The 18592-nt window shown below is 38.1% G+C and overlaps 1 protein-coding gene across 9 annotated transcripts in view; it reads left to right on the top strand.

The window, feature by feature from the left end:
• R3HCC1L (R3H domain and coiled-coil containing 1 like) overlaps positions 1 to 18592 on the top strand; it is a 90542-nt gene that overhangs the window by 45764 nt on the left and 26186 nt on the right. For all 9 annotated transcript variants that reach the window (XM_023546829.2, XM_023546833.2, XM_064269483.1 and 6 more), the window contains one exon: positions 5215 to 7034. In XM_023546829.2, coding sequence (XP_023402597.1) covers positions 5229 to 7034 — 1806 coding nt within the window. In that variant the 5' untranslated portion in view covers positions 5215 to 5228. The remainder of the gene's footprint in view (positions 1 to 5214; positions 7035 to 18592) is intronic.

Raw genomic sequence — 18592 nt, 5'->3', positions numbered from 1 at the left:
TTTATCAATGTTAGATTTGCTGACATTGTTAAATGTGTATATGTAAGGTGATATTCCTGTTTATAGCAGATTTACTCTCAAGTATTTAGGGGTAAAGGGCCATGATACATGTAATTTGCCCTCAAAAAGTTAAAAAATAAAACTCTGTGTATGTGCTGTGTGTGGAGAGAGAAAATGATATATGTGGTAAAATGTTAACAGTAGGTAAGTATGAGTACAGTAAAGGGTATGTGGTGTACTTCATACTTTTATTTTTGTGACTTATCTGTAAGTTTGAAATTATTTCCAAATAGATACATGGTTTAGTTATGATACATTCTGATGAACTAACAATAAAGCGATAGAACTTAGACAATCTATTCTAGAAGAATGAATAGTTAAAACATGCCCATTAGGCAGTTTCTCTCAAATATCATGTCTCAAGTGAGCCTTTGGTAAGTACTGGATCATAATTCATGGTTGAATTATCCAGTGAGTGCCTTAAGTGCCAATATTCTCTATTGTCGATTGAAGAGGGATCCATACGCTTTAGATACAAAGTGTGGGACAAACAATGTTGACATCCTGTTATAAAAATGTAAAAGCCTGATTTGTTTTGTGCTAGTTCATTTTCTTATGAAGATGGACCAGAGAAGTACTTAATGGAAGTTACTGATATTTTCTCTCAAGGAGGGTTTGAAACTGTAGAAGCAATTGGACAGGTGCTGCGATGTGATACCAGTGTTCCAAAAGTATCCTATAGAAAAAAGTGATTTGGCGTAAATATTTCAAAGGCATGTGTTAACAGTTGACGACCCTCAATCATAAAGGAACCTGAATTCTTATCCCCTTTAGGAAATGTAATTTTGAACAGGATTGCATGCCAATGGCCCTTTCAGGATAAATTAGCTGCAAAATGTACCCGGAATAACTGATTCTTCCTCCAATTAAGAAGCAAATGATACTGATATAAGCACTTAGAATATTGTAAAAAAGTTAAAATTGTTAAAAGCAAGAGAGAAAATAGCAAGTCCTATTAGTAAATACCTATGTGGGAAGTTTTTAAAGATGGTGTGTGACAGGTACCCCTACCCCCACTTTAAAGGCTGTTTGTGCCTGCAGTTGAAAAAACAAATTCATAAAAACGCAACAAAGCGTTAAGTATGTTGGCCATGCTTTGAAAGTCCACAGGATGGGGATGTGTTTGAATTCTTATGAAAGAATGGTCACAGCCAGTGGTGCCTTGAAGCGGTTCCTACTGGCCTGAGAGCAGATTGTTAAAAGTTTTAGGATTTTGTGAACTGATTGTTCAAACACAGCCATTAATCAAATGAAATTGCACAAACTTGCTATAAAATAAATTGCATTAAAAACAAAGATAACAAACACTCAAAACTTATCACTTCCTAATTATTTCACTACATTTTACTGTGATCTGTACTCTTGAGGTTATTTACATTTATTGTACGTGTACGTCAGTGGACTCAAAGATACCAATGATCTTGAAGGTAGCATAGGACGGGACAGTGTTTCGTTGCTTTATACAAAGGGTCACCATGACTGATGCTGACTGGACAGCAGCTAACAACGACATGGTTGAAATACTATATAATGGTTTGCTACTGTGCATTTCTCCAACTCAGTGTTCAGTGACATCATATTGGTAGCTTGAAATTGGCCATGGTGGGAATAGTTATACCAAGAAATAAGCAAATGCCATAAACCAGGGCTTGGTTTGTTGTTTACTGATTGTCTAGACTTAAAGTGATAGAGAAAGTACTAATTAATAATGCAAACTTAAAAGTGTTTTATGTCTTTAGCCAAAACATTGTGAATAGCACAAAAAAACTGATGAAATATTCTTCCAGTATTCAAAAACTGTTAACCAGTTGAGCAAAGAGCTCACATCATTGACAGCATTGATGTAAATGAAAATATCAATCAGTACTCATGTGTAAACTACGCTTAACTGGTTGGTAAACATTTACCATCACTGGTCATGGCACAATTGAATTCACTGTTTTGGTAGGAAATAGGTAATCATATAAATATATTTTACTGTTGTTTAGCTTTAGGAAATAGTATTACGACAATGTGGACATTAAGGAAAAAATTGAGTTTTAATAGTCTTTAATCATAAAGCATAATTTTAAAATACATAATTTGAAGCCTTTATATGTGTGTTGCAGATTAGAAATAGAATCATATAATTTAGGGTTTGGTGAACCCTTAAAATTGACCCAGAAGAACCTACCTTCTAGATAGAAGTTCCTTCTTTAGTCAGAGACAGAGTTCATTACCTGATAATAGTGTTTAAGAGGCCTGTAAGTAGTTTGTTCTTACATTGAGCTAAAGTTTGTTTTCCTTTAATTTCTACCAATTGATTCTTCTGGCGAAACATAGAAAATTTGTCTCTTCTTCTGTGGAGCAGCCAACCCTTAAGGTATAAAGGTAGATGAGCCCTAGTGGCATAGAGGTTAAGAGCTTGGCTGCTAACCGAAAGGTTGGTAGTTGGAATCCACCAGCCACTCCTTGGAAACCCACAGGGGCAGTTCTGCTCTGTCCCATCAGGCTGCTGTGAGTTGAAATCAACTTAATGGCAACTTTTTTTTTTAATGTTTCTATTTAGACTTTTGGCAAAAAGTATACCTCTCGTTCCTTTAACCAAAAACATTGTGTGGAGTATTTTCCAGACTCTGCATCTAAAACTGTATTGCCTTCTAAAACATCCACATCAGTGTTTTTTGGCTTTTATTGACCTCATGGATGAAGTAAAAGCCTTTAGATCTTTTTTTTGTGCAAATTGTACACAAGTCTTCTGTGTTCATTTTGGTTTGTTTTTAACCCAAAAGCAGATCTTCATATTTATTCTGTCTTAACATTTGTATTGCTTTGAGCACAGCATCCCAGACTGTAGAAATAATACTGAATTATATTTTTATCGTTTTTGGTATTTATTAATCCTATCAGTTTTATGTTATTTATAGTTTTGATAAGTACTCAGTGTTTATTATCTACATCCAAATTATTAAAATGTTGCATTGCAAAGGGCTGTGGGGACACAAGTGTCCACTAAACCCCCTTCTAAATTCACTTCTACCCGTTATCATTACTTTTTATTGTTTGATCAGTCGTGACTTCACCTACCAATTTTATTAAGTAGCCCTTATTTCACCATCTTATCCAGAAGTTTACTGCAATGTACTTTGTCAGATGCTTTGCTAAAAAAAAATCCGGATACACTGTGTCTATAGCATCTTCTTCAGTTAAACTTTAATAATTCTGTATTTTGAAATCAGGGATTTTGGAAAAATCCTGATATGGCTAAAAGTTAAAGTCTTACTCTTGCACAAATGGAAACATAGACAATCCATGAAAAATGGCATGCTAGATATTAATTAAGAATTATATGGACCCCCCAAAAACTGGGGGGAGGGGGAGTTACCTCTAAACCAGCATGAAAATGTTCTTTAAATGCAACAAAAGAGGAAAGCAACAAGAGGATGACTGGGAACACTTGAATAGGGCTGTGGGATATACATTGGCCGCAAAGAAGGTAGTCTGTAGTGTGAGCGCAGAGGTTCTTCACAGGGGGGGTAGTCTAGACCAGGCAACGATTCAGAGATCTGGGGGAGGGTGGGCAGGATTTGTTAGCTTTTCCCCTCTCTTCTTACTACCTCCTTTGAAATGTGTGTGATGGAAAGTTGATAATGGTGCATCTGAATGTCCATGAGTGTTTCTTTGCTACGTGCGACTAGTAGGCCAGTTGCTGTAGAGTCAGTTCCAACTCGCGGTGACCTCAGGTGCGCTGTGCTGCGTATAACCAGTCGTCGTGGAGTTGATTCTGACTCATGCCAACCTCTTTTGTGTTAGAGTAGAACTGTGTTCCACAGGGTTTTCAGTGGCTGATTTTTTCAGAAGTAGATCGCTAAGCCTTCCTTTGAGGCTCCTCTGGATGGACTTAAACCTGCAACCTTTCCGTTAGCAGCTGAGTGTGTGAATCGTTTGCACCACCCAGGGGCTTCTTGCTGCATGTAAACCAAAAAACCAAACGCGTTCCTATTGGAAAAATTTCAACTGAGCAACCCTGTAGGGTAGAGTAGAACTGCTCCATAGGGTTTTAAAGGCTATAATCTTTACAGAAGCAGACTACCAAATCTTTCTCTCTGGAATGGCTGGTGGGTTCAAACTGCTGACCTTTTGATTAGCAGCTGAGCGCTTAACCACTGAGCCACCAGGGCTCCTTTTAGTACTTCCTTATTCTCTTTGCTATGAACAAACCAGTATTTACTAATACTTCACAGTATTATTTTGAAGATTAAAAGAATAACTTTATGAAATTGGCTAACACACTTCCTTGCATTTAGCAGTTAGTAGATAAAGGCTTATTTAACCTGTGTTGAATTTCTTCCCTTTGTTAAATTCCATTTACCAACTGTAGTGGAGGTGGGTCCGGAAGTTATTAGTGTGAGTTGTTCCTTCACAGTTTCCTTGGTCTCCACTCTCCTTCGCCCTTCCTAGACCCATTTGGTTGCTACTGAAAGCACAAAAAGTTTACAGTAGGTCACGTGACTAAGTAGTACTAATAGAATAATGACTCTACCACTACGTTTTTCTTTTCTAAAAAAATCCTATTTCAAAAGCTACATCTTCCAAAAAGCGTTCTCTGATTAGCTCTTCTCATTTTCTAAGCCCCAAGTATAGTTTTTAACTTTCTTCTCTTGTTCAAGTTACTCTTAAAATTGTTGTATTTATTTGCACATATTAGTGTTGAAAAGTGTGTCTTTTGGTTCTCCTTGAATATATACTCTTCAGTGTAAATTCTAAGCTCCGACAGCAATGAGTTGAGTTGAGTTAGGATATAGAAACGGTTGTTTTATGAGTACTTGATGGCTGGCTGTTACTATTCTGAAAGAATCTGTTTTTATTTTTCTTAAGACAAGGATACTTACTAAAAAAGTAGAGATGACTTGGGAGGTAGAGGTAGAGGGTTTTGGGGAATATGAGGAAAGAGGATATTTCAATAAAATTCACAGCCTAATGAGTTATTTTGGAACCTGCTCTCCTTAGTTGCTTACCTGATTACCTTAGTTATTTTATAGCAGATTTTACTTTTTTAACTTGAGAGTTTCTCTAGGATGGATCAGTAGGCCCTCTACCTAGTCTTTAAAAATCTCTTGGTTCAATACATTGTAATTAGTTTCTGGTAATTAAATTCTTCTCTCTCTCTTGCAGATTGAGGAGGTGCCATGCAGCAAGAAACAGAGAGATCCAGAGTTCGAGCCAGAAGGCCTGACATGGCGCTTTATATACCCAAAGCTCGAAGGAGCGCGGCGCACTCCAAAGCAAGTGGTGAGGAAAAAAGCTGCGGCCCACCTAACTCTGTGGTCAAAGGAGAACAAAAAGGACATTTTTTCTCCCAAAAGGAGGTCTTTAGAGACAAACCTGAGGCTCAGAGACTAGATATTAATCCTGATAGAAAGGAACACAATCATAAGGAAAGAAAGAAGCCCTTGATAAAATTAAAAAAAGATACATGCCTTCAAGAAAGAAATAAAAAGGCTTATATTAAGAGGGGAACCACAGAGTCCAAAGAAATATTATCCCAAAGACCTCAACAAAGAGTCCCAAATCCTGAGATTATATCTAGTCTACCTTTACAAAGACATTTTAAACCAAAGAAGGTAGAGTGTTTGGAGGTTGAAACTACAGATGTGACAGGATATGAGAATTTGCCTCTATCACAGCCTTGTTCAGAAATCAGTGAGGCTCAAGTTCTTACCAAACCATTCCAAAATGTGGAACCCTGTGATTTTAGTAGGCATGGACTAAATGGGGAAGCGTTTGAAGACAGAGATTTAGAAAGCAGAATTGAAACTGATTCTAGGGTTGTGGAGATAGTATCCCAATTTTCTGGAAGTTTCAGCTGTGCATTGAAACCTGAAGACATGATTGTATCACCACAACTAAACCCTGATTCTGAAATTGTACAAGAAGATGTGCGAACATCAGGTGAGATGTTAAAGCCCAGCAATGGAGGTATCAGTGCTATTTCTGTTCTTGCAAGTCCAGATGGTATCATTGATCAAACTTGTGTAGACTTTGAAGTTCAGACTGTGGGTGATACAGACAACAGTACAGGTTTTATCTTGAGTCAGAAAAGTATAGATTCCGCTCCTGAGGCTCTGGGTCACATCACTCATAAAATGCCTATTGTCAGCAAACTAGAGAGCACAAATGGCGTTTTTGATTCCACGATGATTAGAGAGTATGAGAAGAATGACTGCACTGCTGATGAATTATGTATAAAGTATGAACCTTCTGATACAGCCACGCTTACTCATGAAACATACACAGATAATGGATCTAATAGTGTAGGTGACATTACCAATAGGGTACGTGTGATGGACATTACAGATGTCATATCTGAGCATGTAACTGTGGGCCGTCCTTGTGTAGTTGCAGTTAGAATAGTTGATGAGGCCTGTAGCAACACAAGTGGTTTCTCAGAATATATAGGGATGAGTGCAGATACAGCCCCTCTTCATGTAGCTCACAGTGGAAATAACACTGAAAACTTCAGCGACCTGACTGCTTGCTCAGATGTTTATGCTGGGAGTATTTCCTCTAGTTTCACAGAGTCAACGGGAAAGTTGATAGAGAACTTGTCAGATTGTATGTCCTCCTTACCTATAAAGAAGATTGCTGGTAGTAATTATAACGCTTGTTTAGACTCCGAACTCAGTATCTTAAATGGGACAAGAGTAGTTTCAGACAGTGCCTTGGGCAATGATCTGGACTGTGCTGGTAATATCACAGAAACATTGCATGAACTAAGAACTGCTGAAAAGGTTAAAGCAAAAGAGGAAGATGACTCAGAGAATATAAAACTTGGTATATCCTTTCCTGATACGGAATTAGTATCTATGGAAACAGCCATGGAACCAAAAGCAACTGAAACTTCTCACATGGAAGGAAGTACTGATACTGAAGAGAGCTGGGAGTCCATGTTTAATGATGATGGTGACTGCTTGGATCCACGTCTTCTACAAGAGGTAATATTTAAATGAAATTGCTTAAAGCTTAGAAAATTTTCAGATATGGGGAACCTGGGGTTTGGGTGGTAATTCTTATAGACGTTTGTGTACATTCAGTCATGTTACATCCAATGTCAAGCTTCCTGTAAAAAACTTAATTATAAACTGAGGAAGAATATCTGATAGACCTTTAAAAAATAAAACATACAGAATCGAGCTATATCTATAATAGCTAAGTCCTGAGAAATCTTACTAAATAGATTAGAGATGAATTAAATGGATTTTGGCTGTCTGTTGAATTGCAGAGAGAAACTTCTTCAAAGGGTCTTTTCTGTGTTAACAAGATGTATTTCACACAGGCCCATGGCGGAAGGAGAATTCTTGATTGTTATTATTTATTTTTTCAGTAGATATTGGAATGTTGCAAGATACTAGTGAGAAGGGGGTAGAGAAGGGAGGGATAAAAGAAAAGGCATAATTTTTTTTTAAGGAGTGTATGCTCTGAGTTAAATTGAAGAGTAGATGATCGTTTATAAAATAAGAAAACACAAGTAAATAAGGACCTGCTGGCCAGTTAAGAGTTCATAAATAACAAAATGTTGGATTTTCTAGGCATCTTAAAAATTCTTTAGTTCAGTCTTTTCATTTTCTTAAGACAGTTACTGTCTATCCAACATTTAAATCCTTTACGATAAGTAAGAGTCCTTGGTTTTCAATAGTAGAAGCGCTCCCCCTTTCATTTCTTATAGTTGGTTCACATAGCTGTTACCTGGAAGGGAAAAAATGATCTCCCTGTAAGATAGTCTTATAGATGGAGAACTGTAGCTCAGCGGTCACAGCTTTTGGAAAGACAGAATCAGGATTTCAGTCTAGTTCTGTCTTAATCCTAAGTGTATGTTCTTTCTCTTAGACCATTTCCTCACCTACAAAATAAAGGGCTTTATTTGAACAGTTTCGAAGATGCTTTTAAATACTAAATAATGAGTCTTTTGCTTCCGAGACTTAAACCAGAGGTGCAGAAAAATTGTCACATGCAGGTGAAAGAGCCAGGGGAGACTAAAGAGGGCAACCCTTTGGACAGAACTGACTTTCCAGTATTAAACAGTTCCACCTCGTTTTTAGGAGGTGCTTGTACACTGAGTCCCTGTACCACAAACAGCACTTCTTCTTATCAAGTCAGGAAAGCAGTATGTCTTAAACATTACTTAGGAAGAGATACAGAGTAGAGGATATCAATAAATGGGCGTTCATGAATCCCTTGAAGTTACATGAATAATTCTATGTGTATGTGCAGTTTTTAATACCTTTCATCAGATTTGGGACCAAACCAAAGTCAGGGAGCCGCGAAGTGGTCCTTGGAGCAACGGCATGAGCATTACTGGGTAACATGTTAGAAATTGCGAACTCTTAGGTTCAACAATCTATGTTTACAAGTTGTTCAGGTAGTTCTGATGCACAAAGTTTGAGAACCACTGCTCAAAGATAAATGTGTATCAGAATGTGAGTGGGGGAACTACAGATGGCTATCAGCCCATGATTTGAAAAATACTGTTAGTGGACATTTAGACCCAACTCAGATTAAGAAATAGGAATAGTGGGCAAAGTTAGGTGACTATAGAGAAGTTATTAAAGATTGAAGCATTGAGAGAACGCCTTAATCTGAGAAAAGAAGCAGCATTCATAGGAGTTAGCAAAAGGACTACCTGAGGGGTCGAGGGCACAGGCATGCATAGGAGGACAAGGACTGTTTTCTGCTTCCTACAAAACAAAGGCAAAGTACACAGAGCCTTTTACACATAGTTGTAGTTACAGTCGAGTCCATTCAGACTCATAGCAACCCTATAGGACAGAATAGAACTGCTCCACAGGGTTTCCGAGGAGTGGCTGGTAGATTTGAACTGCTGACCTTTTGATTAGTATCTGTAGCTCTTAACCACTGCGGATATAGGTGACAGGACAGAGTTGGAGCTTTCTGCCTTTTTAGGATGGCCTCCAGAGGTTTTCAGAATATTATTAATATCGGAACTTGAATTTTCTGTGGTAGTTCAGTGATACGGTTTCTGTGTTTGTTGTGAGAGATACTCAGTTGTGCAGTTTTGTTTTTCAGTCTTAACACCGTTTGGAATAGGAACAAAAGAATTCAGAGAACCACTCAGTATTTTGAGGAACATAGCTAAAGAGGAAGCTGACATGACCTAAAGCTGGCAGTGATAATAATAATAATAAAAATGGGGTTACAAGGAGTATGTTGTGTTCTAAGCCAGAATCTGGGTGTTGTGTTTGGATTATCTTTGGAGGTACTTGGGAGGGAATGGGGTCTATGTTGAGGGATGAGGATAGATGAGAGCAGGAAATAGGGAGATGGATTGAGAATGGCAGGTAGCAAATCCACCTTCGGACGATGATGGCCTCTTCTGCTTTGGGTTTTAGAAGATGTACTAATAATAATATTAAAAGATGTCACAAATCCAGTACCATTAATAGCCATAATTTATTACATGCTAAACGAGAGTGCCTGCCTACCTTGAAAACTTTCCAACCTAAGATTTTTGGCTGTTTTCTCAGTTGGCCTGTTTCTTTGTTGATAGTGGCTAGACTTGGAGATAGACTCCACCTCTAGTAGGCTGGGAGGTATGCCATAGAGCAGGGTGTGACAGTCATGGGCACGTGCAGCAATTTCCTGTGACATTCAAACGTCTAAAACTGCCGGAGGTGGGTAGAGAGCATAGGTGAGTCATTATTGTGCTCCTAGAACTGCAAGTCTTGATGAGTCTCCAAAGATCACACTTGAATTCTTAAAGCCATGGTACAGGATGCCCAGAAACATATGTTGGCAATTGGTAAAAGAGAGGATGTTGGCATGACTTCTTTTAACCCTCTGAGATCTTGGAACAAGAACGTAAGAATAATTGTTGTCTTGAAAAACTTCCATAGCCCCTGCTGCCTCCTGTACAGATCTCTCGGAGGGTTGGTGGGATACCAGCAACATAGCATTGATGATAGGTGCTTCCTATTTCTGGTCTTGCTTTGGGTTTTTAGGTAAGAGTCTCCTGTATTTTAAGAATTTGAAACCTTCCATTTAGAAAGTCCTTTTATTGCAGAAGGCTACTAACAACCATGGGAAAAAGAAGAGTAAAGAAACACCACTTATTCCCATCCATCTCCCTTCCTGTGTGTGCTAACTCCCATTCATGGGTACTCTGTCTCCCTGGAATTTTTTGTAAAAATTCTATCCATTTTTAAGCAAGAAACACAATCAAAAGGAAAAATTTATCATCCAACTACTAAATGCAAATTTTATGACATATAAAGAGAGGAAAGCCCTTCATATCCCATCACCTAGAGGCATAGTAACAGTTGGTACCCCAGCACTTTTTGGTTAAATAGCAAATATTGAGCACTTAGAATTTAATAAACAATAAATAGCAAATAGATAAAAGTTAGTTGTTATTATCACTGCTGTGTTAAAGGCACTATGCTACATGCCAGCTTCTCTGTCCTAAAATTGCCTACATTTTAGTTCGGGAGACAAGATGTAAATACGTGACTAGATAGTTCAATGACGATTTCAGAGGTAAATGATATAAAACAACCAACTAACAACCATATAAGAGACTAAGGCTATATTTGATTGTCTGATGAGTGATACAGACAATGGCATTAAAAAAGAATTAGATCACTGCGGTCTAATACTGCGGGCTGATACTGTTGCATGTAGGTGAGGCCCTAGAAAATTAAATGAGATTGTAATGGGGATATGATTTGTAATGTTTATTCTGTTTAATTCGTTCCCTATTTAGTGACAATAGCAGAGAGGGGCAAGGTTAGGATGACAGAGGGAACCAGGTGCATTCCCCACCCCTGCCCAGGAAAACACAGACAACAACTGTATCCCAAAATTATAGATTCATTTGTGTTAAAAAGCTTGTTTAAAGATGCAAACATACCTTTTGGAGAATTAAGTTCCATCCACACTAGATTTGTATAAATTTGTATAAATATAATCATTTATATCAAAAAGTACAGGTGTGCTGGGTACTCCGTTGCTGGTCTTTGGGGAGCAGTGGTGGGGAGAAAGAGTGAACTGACTTTAGCCTGTCTGCTGAAATGAATAGCCAGCAGCCTAAATATATTTAAATTCAGGCTTGTTTTTGGTTGTGATAAATTTGGAGTTGGGATGTAGGAAGGTGTAGGTTTGCAGTAAGGCTTAGTTTGGGGACAAAGGAATTTAATTGCTAATCAACAGTCTTATATAGGAGATCTTTTGTGCAGATCCCAAAGCTAAAATTGTTAAGGAAAACCCAGGGGGGTACCCAGACGTACTGGATATCAGGCTTAAAGCACCAAGACTAAATTTCTGATCCTTCAGATAATGAGTCATCATATTATATTGCCTGGCTAGGTCAAGATTGGTTCACTTCCTTAAGCCAATGGATCTGACTCTGCAATTTGAAGGTCAGAAGTGTGTATTTCTTATCTTGCTGAGAGGGACAGATAGGCAAGTATTGTTGTTGTTAGGTGTCTTCGAGTCGATTCCGACTCATAGTGGCCCTGTGTACAATAGAACAAAATACTGCCCAGTCCTGTGCCATCTTCACAGTCATTGCTATGTTTGAGCCCATTGTTGCAGCCACTGTGTATCAGTCCATCTCATCGAGTATCTTCCTCTTTTTCGCTGACCTTCCACGTTACCAAGCATGATGTCCTTCTCTGGGGACTGGTCCTTCCTGATAATATGTCCAAAGTATGCGAGACTAAGTCTTGCCATTCTTGCTTCCAAGAAGCAAAGACTTGTTCGTTCTTCTGGCAGTCCATGGTGTATTCAGTATTCTTCATCAACACCATAATTCAAAGGCATCAATCCTTCCTTGGTCTTCCTCATTCATTGTCCAGCTTTTGCATTCATATGAGGCAGTTGAAAATATCATGACTTGGGTCAGGTGCACCTTAGTCTTCAAAGTGACATGTTTGCTTTTCAACATTTTAGAGAGGTCTTTTGTAGCAGATGCGCCTAATGCAATTTGTCGTTTGATTTCTTGACTGCTGCTTCCATTGACCATAGATCCAAGTAAAATGAAGTCCTTGACAACTTCAATCATTTCTCCTTTTATTATGATATTGCTTATTGGTCCAGTGGTGAGGATTTTGGTTTTCTTTGTGTTGAGGTGTAATCTATACTGAAGACTATGTAGTCTTTGACCTTCATCAGTAAGTGCTTCAAGTCCTCTTCACCTTCAGCAGGCAAGATTGTGTCACCTGCATATTGCAGGCTGATAATGAGTCTTCCACCAATTCTGATGCTCTGTTCTTCTTCATATAGTCCAGCTTCTCAGATTATTTGCTCAGCATACAGATTGAATAAGTATAGTAAAAAGATACAACCCTAACACACACCTTTCCTGATTTCAAACCATGCAGTATCCCCTTGTTCTGTTCCAACAACAGCTTCATAGCTACGATCCACACAGTCAAATGCCTTTGCATAGTTAGTAAAACACAGGTAAACATCTTTCTGGTATTCTCTCCTTTCATTCAAGATCCATCTGACATCAGCAATGATATCCCTCATTCTACGTCCTCTTCTGAATCCTGTTTGAATTACTGGCAGTTCCCTGTCAATGTAGTGCTGCAACCATTTTTTAATTATCTTCAGCAAACTTTTACTTGTGTGTGGTATTAATGATAAAACAAACCAAACTCATCTATTCAGACTCATAGGGACCCTATGGGACAGAGTGGAACTGCCCCATAGGGTTTCCAAGGAGTGGCTGGTAGTTTCGAACTACCGACCTTTTGGTTAGCATAGTGTTCAGTAACTTCCTCATTCTTTTGGATCACCTTTCTTTGGAATGGGCACAAATATGGATCTCTTCCAGTTGGTTGGCCAGGTAGCTGTCTTCCAAATTTCTTGGCATAGACAAGTGAGCATTTCCAGCGTTGCATCCATCTGTTGAAACAACTCAATTGGTATTACATCAGTTCCTGGAGCCTTTTTTTCCGCCAATGCCTTTAGTGCAGCTTGGACTTCATCCTTCAGTACCATAGGTTCTTTATCATTTGCTGCCTCCTGAAATGGTTGAACATTGACCAATTCTTTTTGCTACAGTGACTCTCTGTATTCATTCCATCTTCTTTTGATGCTTCCTGCGTTGTTCGATATTTTGCCCATAGAATCCTTCAGTATTGTAACTCGAGGCTTGAATTTTTTTTTCTTCAGTTTTTTCAGCTTGATAAATGCGGAGCATGTTCTTCTGTTTTGGATTTCTAACTCCAGGTCTTTGCACATTTCATTATGATACTTTGTCTTCTTGAGCTGTGCATTGAAATCTTCTGGGCAGCTTTTACTTCATTTCTTCTGTTGACTTTAGCTACTCGATGTTCAAGATCAAGTTTCAGAGTCTCTTCTGACATCCAGTTTTGGTCTTTTTGTTCTTTCCTGTCTTTTTAATGACCTTTTGCTTTCTTTGTGTATGATGTCCTTGATGTCATCCCACAACTCGTCTGGTATTGCATCATTAGTGTTCAATGCGTCAATTCTATTTTTGGTGGTCTCCAAATTCAGGTGGGATATACTTAAGGTTGTATTTTGGTTCTTGCTTTAATTTTCTTCAGCTTCTACATAAACTTGCATATGAGCAATTGATGTTCTGTTCTGCAGTCAGCCCCTGGTGTTGTTCTGACTGATGATATTGAGCTTTTCCATCATCTCTTTCCACAGATGTAGTCCATTTGATTCCTGTGTGTTCCATCTGGCGAGGTCCCCATGTATAGTCATCGTTTAAGTTGTTGAAAAAAGGTTTTTCCAATGAAGAAGTTGTTAGTCTTACAGAATTCTGTCATGCGATCTCTGGCATCGTTTCTATCCCCAAGGCTATATTTTCCAACTACAGATCCTCCTTCTATGTTTCTAACTTTTGAATTCCAGTCACCAGTAATTATCAATGCATTTTGATTGCATGTTTGATCAATTTCAAACTGCAGAAGTTGGTGAAAATCTTTAATTTTCTTGTCTCTGGCATTAGTGGCTGGTGCGTGAATTTGAATAATAGTCTTATTAACAATAATCCTGGTAAGCGTATGGATATTGTCCTACCACTGGCAGCATTGTACTTCAGGATAGATCTTGAAATGTTCTTTTTTATGATGAATGCAACATCACTCCCATTCAATTTGTCATTCCTGGCATAGTAGACCATATGGTTGTCTAATTCAGAATGGCTGATACCAGTCCATTTCAGTTCACTAATGCCTAGGATATCAATCTTTATTCATTCTATTTCATTTTTGATGACTTTCAATTTTCCTAGATTCATACTTCATACATTCCGTGTTCCAATTGTTAATGGATGTTTGCAGCTGTTTCTTTTCATTTTGAGTCATGCCACATTAGCAAATGAAGGTCCTGGAAGCTTTACTCCATTTATGTCTTTAAGGTCAGCTCTACTTTGAGGAAGCAGCTCTTCCCAGTTGTATTTGGATTGCCTTCCAACTTGAGGGGCTCATCTCTCAGCACTGTATCAGACAGTGTTCCACTGCTATTTGTAAGGTTTTCGCTGGCCAATTTTTTCAGAAGTAGGCTGCCAGGTCCTTCTTTCTAGTGTGGCTTAGTCTATAAGCTCCACTGAAACCTGTCCACCATGAGTGACCCTGCTGCTATTTGAAATACTGGCGGCATAGCTTCCAGCATCACAGCAACACACAAACCACCACAGTAGGGCAAACTGACAGACACGTGGTGGAGGCAGGGATTAATATCCTCTAAAATAAAGGACAAGGAGAATTTTTGGTATGAAGCGAACAGGCCTGGGTGCAGTACAGGATTTTAGGTTTTTTTTAAAGGAGCCCCAGTGGTGCAAACAGTTAAGCTCTTGGCTGCAAATTGAAAAGCAGGTGGCTTTAACCCATCCAGCTGCTCCGAGGGAGAAAGACTTGGCAATCTGCTTCCATAAAGATTACAGGCAAGAAAACCCTCTGGAGCAGTTCTGTTCTGTCATATGGTGTTGCTGTGAGTTAAAATTGATAGCACCTAACAACAACAACAAAGGTAGTGTAAGGAAAAGGTGGATCAGGGACTGGAGAAATCAAGAAGTGGAATGGCAATAAATGTAAATTTTGTCTGCTTTGGATGTTTTTCTCAGGTCTTAGGGACCGCTGTTGTCACTGATTATCATAGCAGTAACTGAGTTAACTATCAGGACTCTAGCATCACCCTGTTTGGCTTAGTTTTTACTATTCCGGGTTCATCTAGTCTCACCTTTCTGCTAGATCAGTGGTATCTCACCATTCAGTCCTTCCAATCATGCTAGGAGTAGGAGGAAATACGGATATATCTTGCTGCCTTCTCCTTCTTGAGTATAAATTTAATCTACACAGTGGATTTTTAGAGCATGTTTCCAAGAATGCCAAGGTCGATCTGCCATTTTAATCTTTCTATACTGTTTGAATAGGAGCCAATCATGTCAGTTCAGGAGATGTCACTTGGTCCCTTCTCATGTATTCATGTGTCATACATTGCTGTTCATGGGAGAGGACTAGATCTCTCAAATTTATCCTCTGACACTAGGGTCAATAACTGATCATATGAAACAATGGTTGAGGACACTCTGGTGCTAGCACTGTACATTATTATAACTTCCTTTTTTTCTTATTTCCTCTTGCCCTTCTCCTCCTCTTTCTTGCATGCTTTCCTCCTTTTCTTTTGCGTGTGCCTTAATCCAATGGGGTAGACATGGATTTCTCTTGCTGGTGATAATCAGGGATATTGAGATGTTACTGATAACTATTCTAGAGAAATCCCCAGACAGCACCTTGCATGGTGTCCTACCAATTCTATGTTACAAATTTTCCGAAGCCAAAGTTTGCATGCCTAGCCTTGGTTTCTTGATAGGGTCAGTGTAGGCATAGCTTGGATGTATTAGTTTTATTTGCAGATAGAGATTACTGTTGGAGACATTACCCGCTCTTATACTTAATGTATAAGATATTAGAGTGGAAAGCCTGCATTTATCTTTCTACTGTTGTAAATGACTTAAGCCCAAGCAGTATAGAAGGGGGCTGGAACTATAACTTATGTTGTACATGACACACTGTAGCATCATTATCTTTTTAGGGAACTCCTTTTGTGGATGTTTTTGAACTTGGATCATGAAAAATTTGAAAAGACTTGAAATTGTTTTTGTTTTTTTAATGTGTTATTTGTCTGCCAAACATGGGAAGTTAAATGGGTAAAACATTTTAACTCTAGCTATTGATTTATTCACAATATTACCATAGATCAGACTGAAAAAAAAAATTGGCTATTACTCTCAATTTCCTGTTATTCCGGAATCCTTAGATAAACTCAAACCCAGGTAATCCCAAAACCTCATTTTCTTGTTTATAGTTTAAGGCTATTCTCAACCTAGTCTTCTAATTTATCAAGGTTTATAGTAAATCATAAAATTTTAAGTTAATTTTCTTTAACAGAAAATGAGTTAATAAGTAGTTAAGTAGCTATAAGATGACAGCAGAAGGGAAAGCGAAAACAAAGATGCTGAAGAACCTAACCTACATAATTGAGAATTGACTGTATGGATTAATTCTGTGCCCATAGACACAAAGACTCTTAAAGCAGCTGCAGTAATTTTATTCCACCAGCTTGCGGTCCAGTCTGTGGTGTCTTTGTCCCTATGATAACCCTCCTTCTATATTTAAATTGTTATAGCCATAACTATAGTTAAAAGTAGTTTATTGTGTTTAATTGTGTTAAATTAAAAGTAACTATAAAAATGTCTTATTCCTACCCTCAAAGTTCTGAGTGAGGGTTATGTTGTAGGTCTCTCAGCCCTTGAATTGTAAGAACTATGAACTAGAACTTTATCCTATCTTACAGGTGGAGCCATACAAGTCTTTTTAAAAAAGCGTATGTTAGCATTGAAAGGGATCTTTAATCTAGTGTAGCCGTCTGTACTAAGATAGCTAAGGCCTGGAAAGGTTGTTAATTTCCTAGCTTAGGCCACATAGTTAGTGCCAGTTAACAGATACTGAACAGCTAGTCCGTGCCCAACTCTGACCTCGGTGATGTGAAGGATAAAAGAGAAGAATAAGAAGGTTTAAGGAGTTCACAGCCTTATGGAACTGATGAGACTTTACTCTCAGAAATCACTTGAAAAAATCAGGACTATTCTATTGAATTGAATATGCCATTGATTTTAAGATAAACTGTTATTTTATGTATCACTAAGAAAAAATAAAAACTTTTGCACAGTATGTATCACTTAGAATTTTTATTTTGTACAGGTTGAAAGAACTCTTAGACTTAATTAGACATAAATATTTATAATGTATCATTCTCTTACATACGTGAAAATGTAGGTGAATTAAACTGATTAAGGTTTTCCTGACCTTAGTGCATAGTCCAGCCTTAGTTCCGAGTCCACTCTTCCTAATAACGTCTTGTCCCAGTCCTTACTCTGATGTGTTGCCGTCCAGTAGCATCCTCCATGCCATCAGGAGCTTTGATGATGCAGCATTATTGGAAGAATACATAAAAGAACCAGAAATCATTGTTGCTGGAGGCTTAAGCCAGCCTTGCACTTCTGCAGAGCTATTGTCCTTTTGACTCCCACTTTGAGAATGTTGCTAAACATCTGATTCACCATGTCTCCCACTCTCTCCTTAGAACTGTTTTGAAAAGAGTGCTCCACTCATATCTGAGGTTTTCCTCTACACTGGTGACCACCCTTTCTGCAAGTTCTAGCACTGGGTGCTTTTGATGTTCATGCATGTACAGGCAAGCAGTGACAATATGCATGATTGTAAGATGCATCATGATTTCAGAGATGTTAAAAAAAGAAAAAAAGTACATCTTAAAATTGATGAAATGTAGCGTATATCCAACTGCTAAGGGTTATGATATAATAGTGCAGGGAAGAGAGAGACCACCAAATTATAGTCAATAGGGAAGCCTCAAGAAGGAGATGAAGATTGAAGCTGGGTCTTAAAGGAAAGGAGGGAGGAGGAGCAGAAAAGACTTTCCATCCTGTGAGAACAGCTTTTAAGAAAACCAGAATGTTTTCCAGATTTAGGTCCTAAATTCATCACTATGAGAATTTTAAATGATTTATTTTGAAATTTTGTTATTGTTGTTTTCTTTTTATATTTTTAAATTCTGATTTTCTATGTGATTTATATGGCCAGGAAAGCTAGGTTTATTAGTAAAGGGAAAGAAAATTTTTTTTTTTCAAATTTCAGAACTCTATCCAAAATCATTAAAAAAATATATATGTTGCATAAATCAAATCCTTATTGGTGAAGGTTCTGTAGAGAATCTTGTTGGGCATGCATTTGGACAGAATAACTTGTGGCATATACATTTTATTCATTCCACAAATACTTACTGAATGCCTAATTTGTGCAAGATACTGTGTGCAGTGGGAGAATTTAGGGATACACGTATGACATGTTCTTTATAGCTGAATTGTAGAATCAGAATGTTGGTGAGGAAACAAACTCCAGCTCTCTTTGCAGCCTTGCTCCCCAAGTCCTCACATGATCTATGCAGTTGTTATTGTTAGGTGCCATTGACTTGATTTCAG

This window comes from Loxodonta africana, chromosome 16 (genome assembly GCF_030014295.1).
Source record: "Loxodonta africana isolate mLoxAfr1 chromosome 16, mLoxAfr1.hap2, whole genome shotgun sequence".
Lineage (NCBI taxonomy): Eukaryota > Metazoa > Chordata > Mammalia > Proboscidea > Elephantidae > Loxodonta > Loxodonta africana.
The sequence above is the reverse complement of the archived record's forward strand: the minus strand, read 5'-3'. Positions and strand labels throughout refer to the sequence as shown.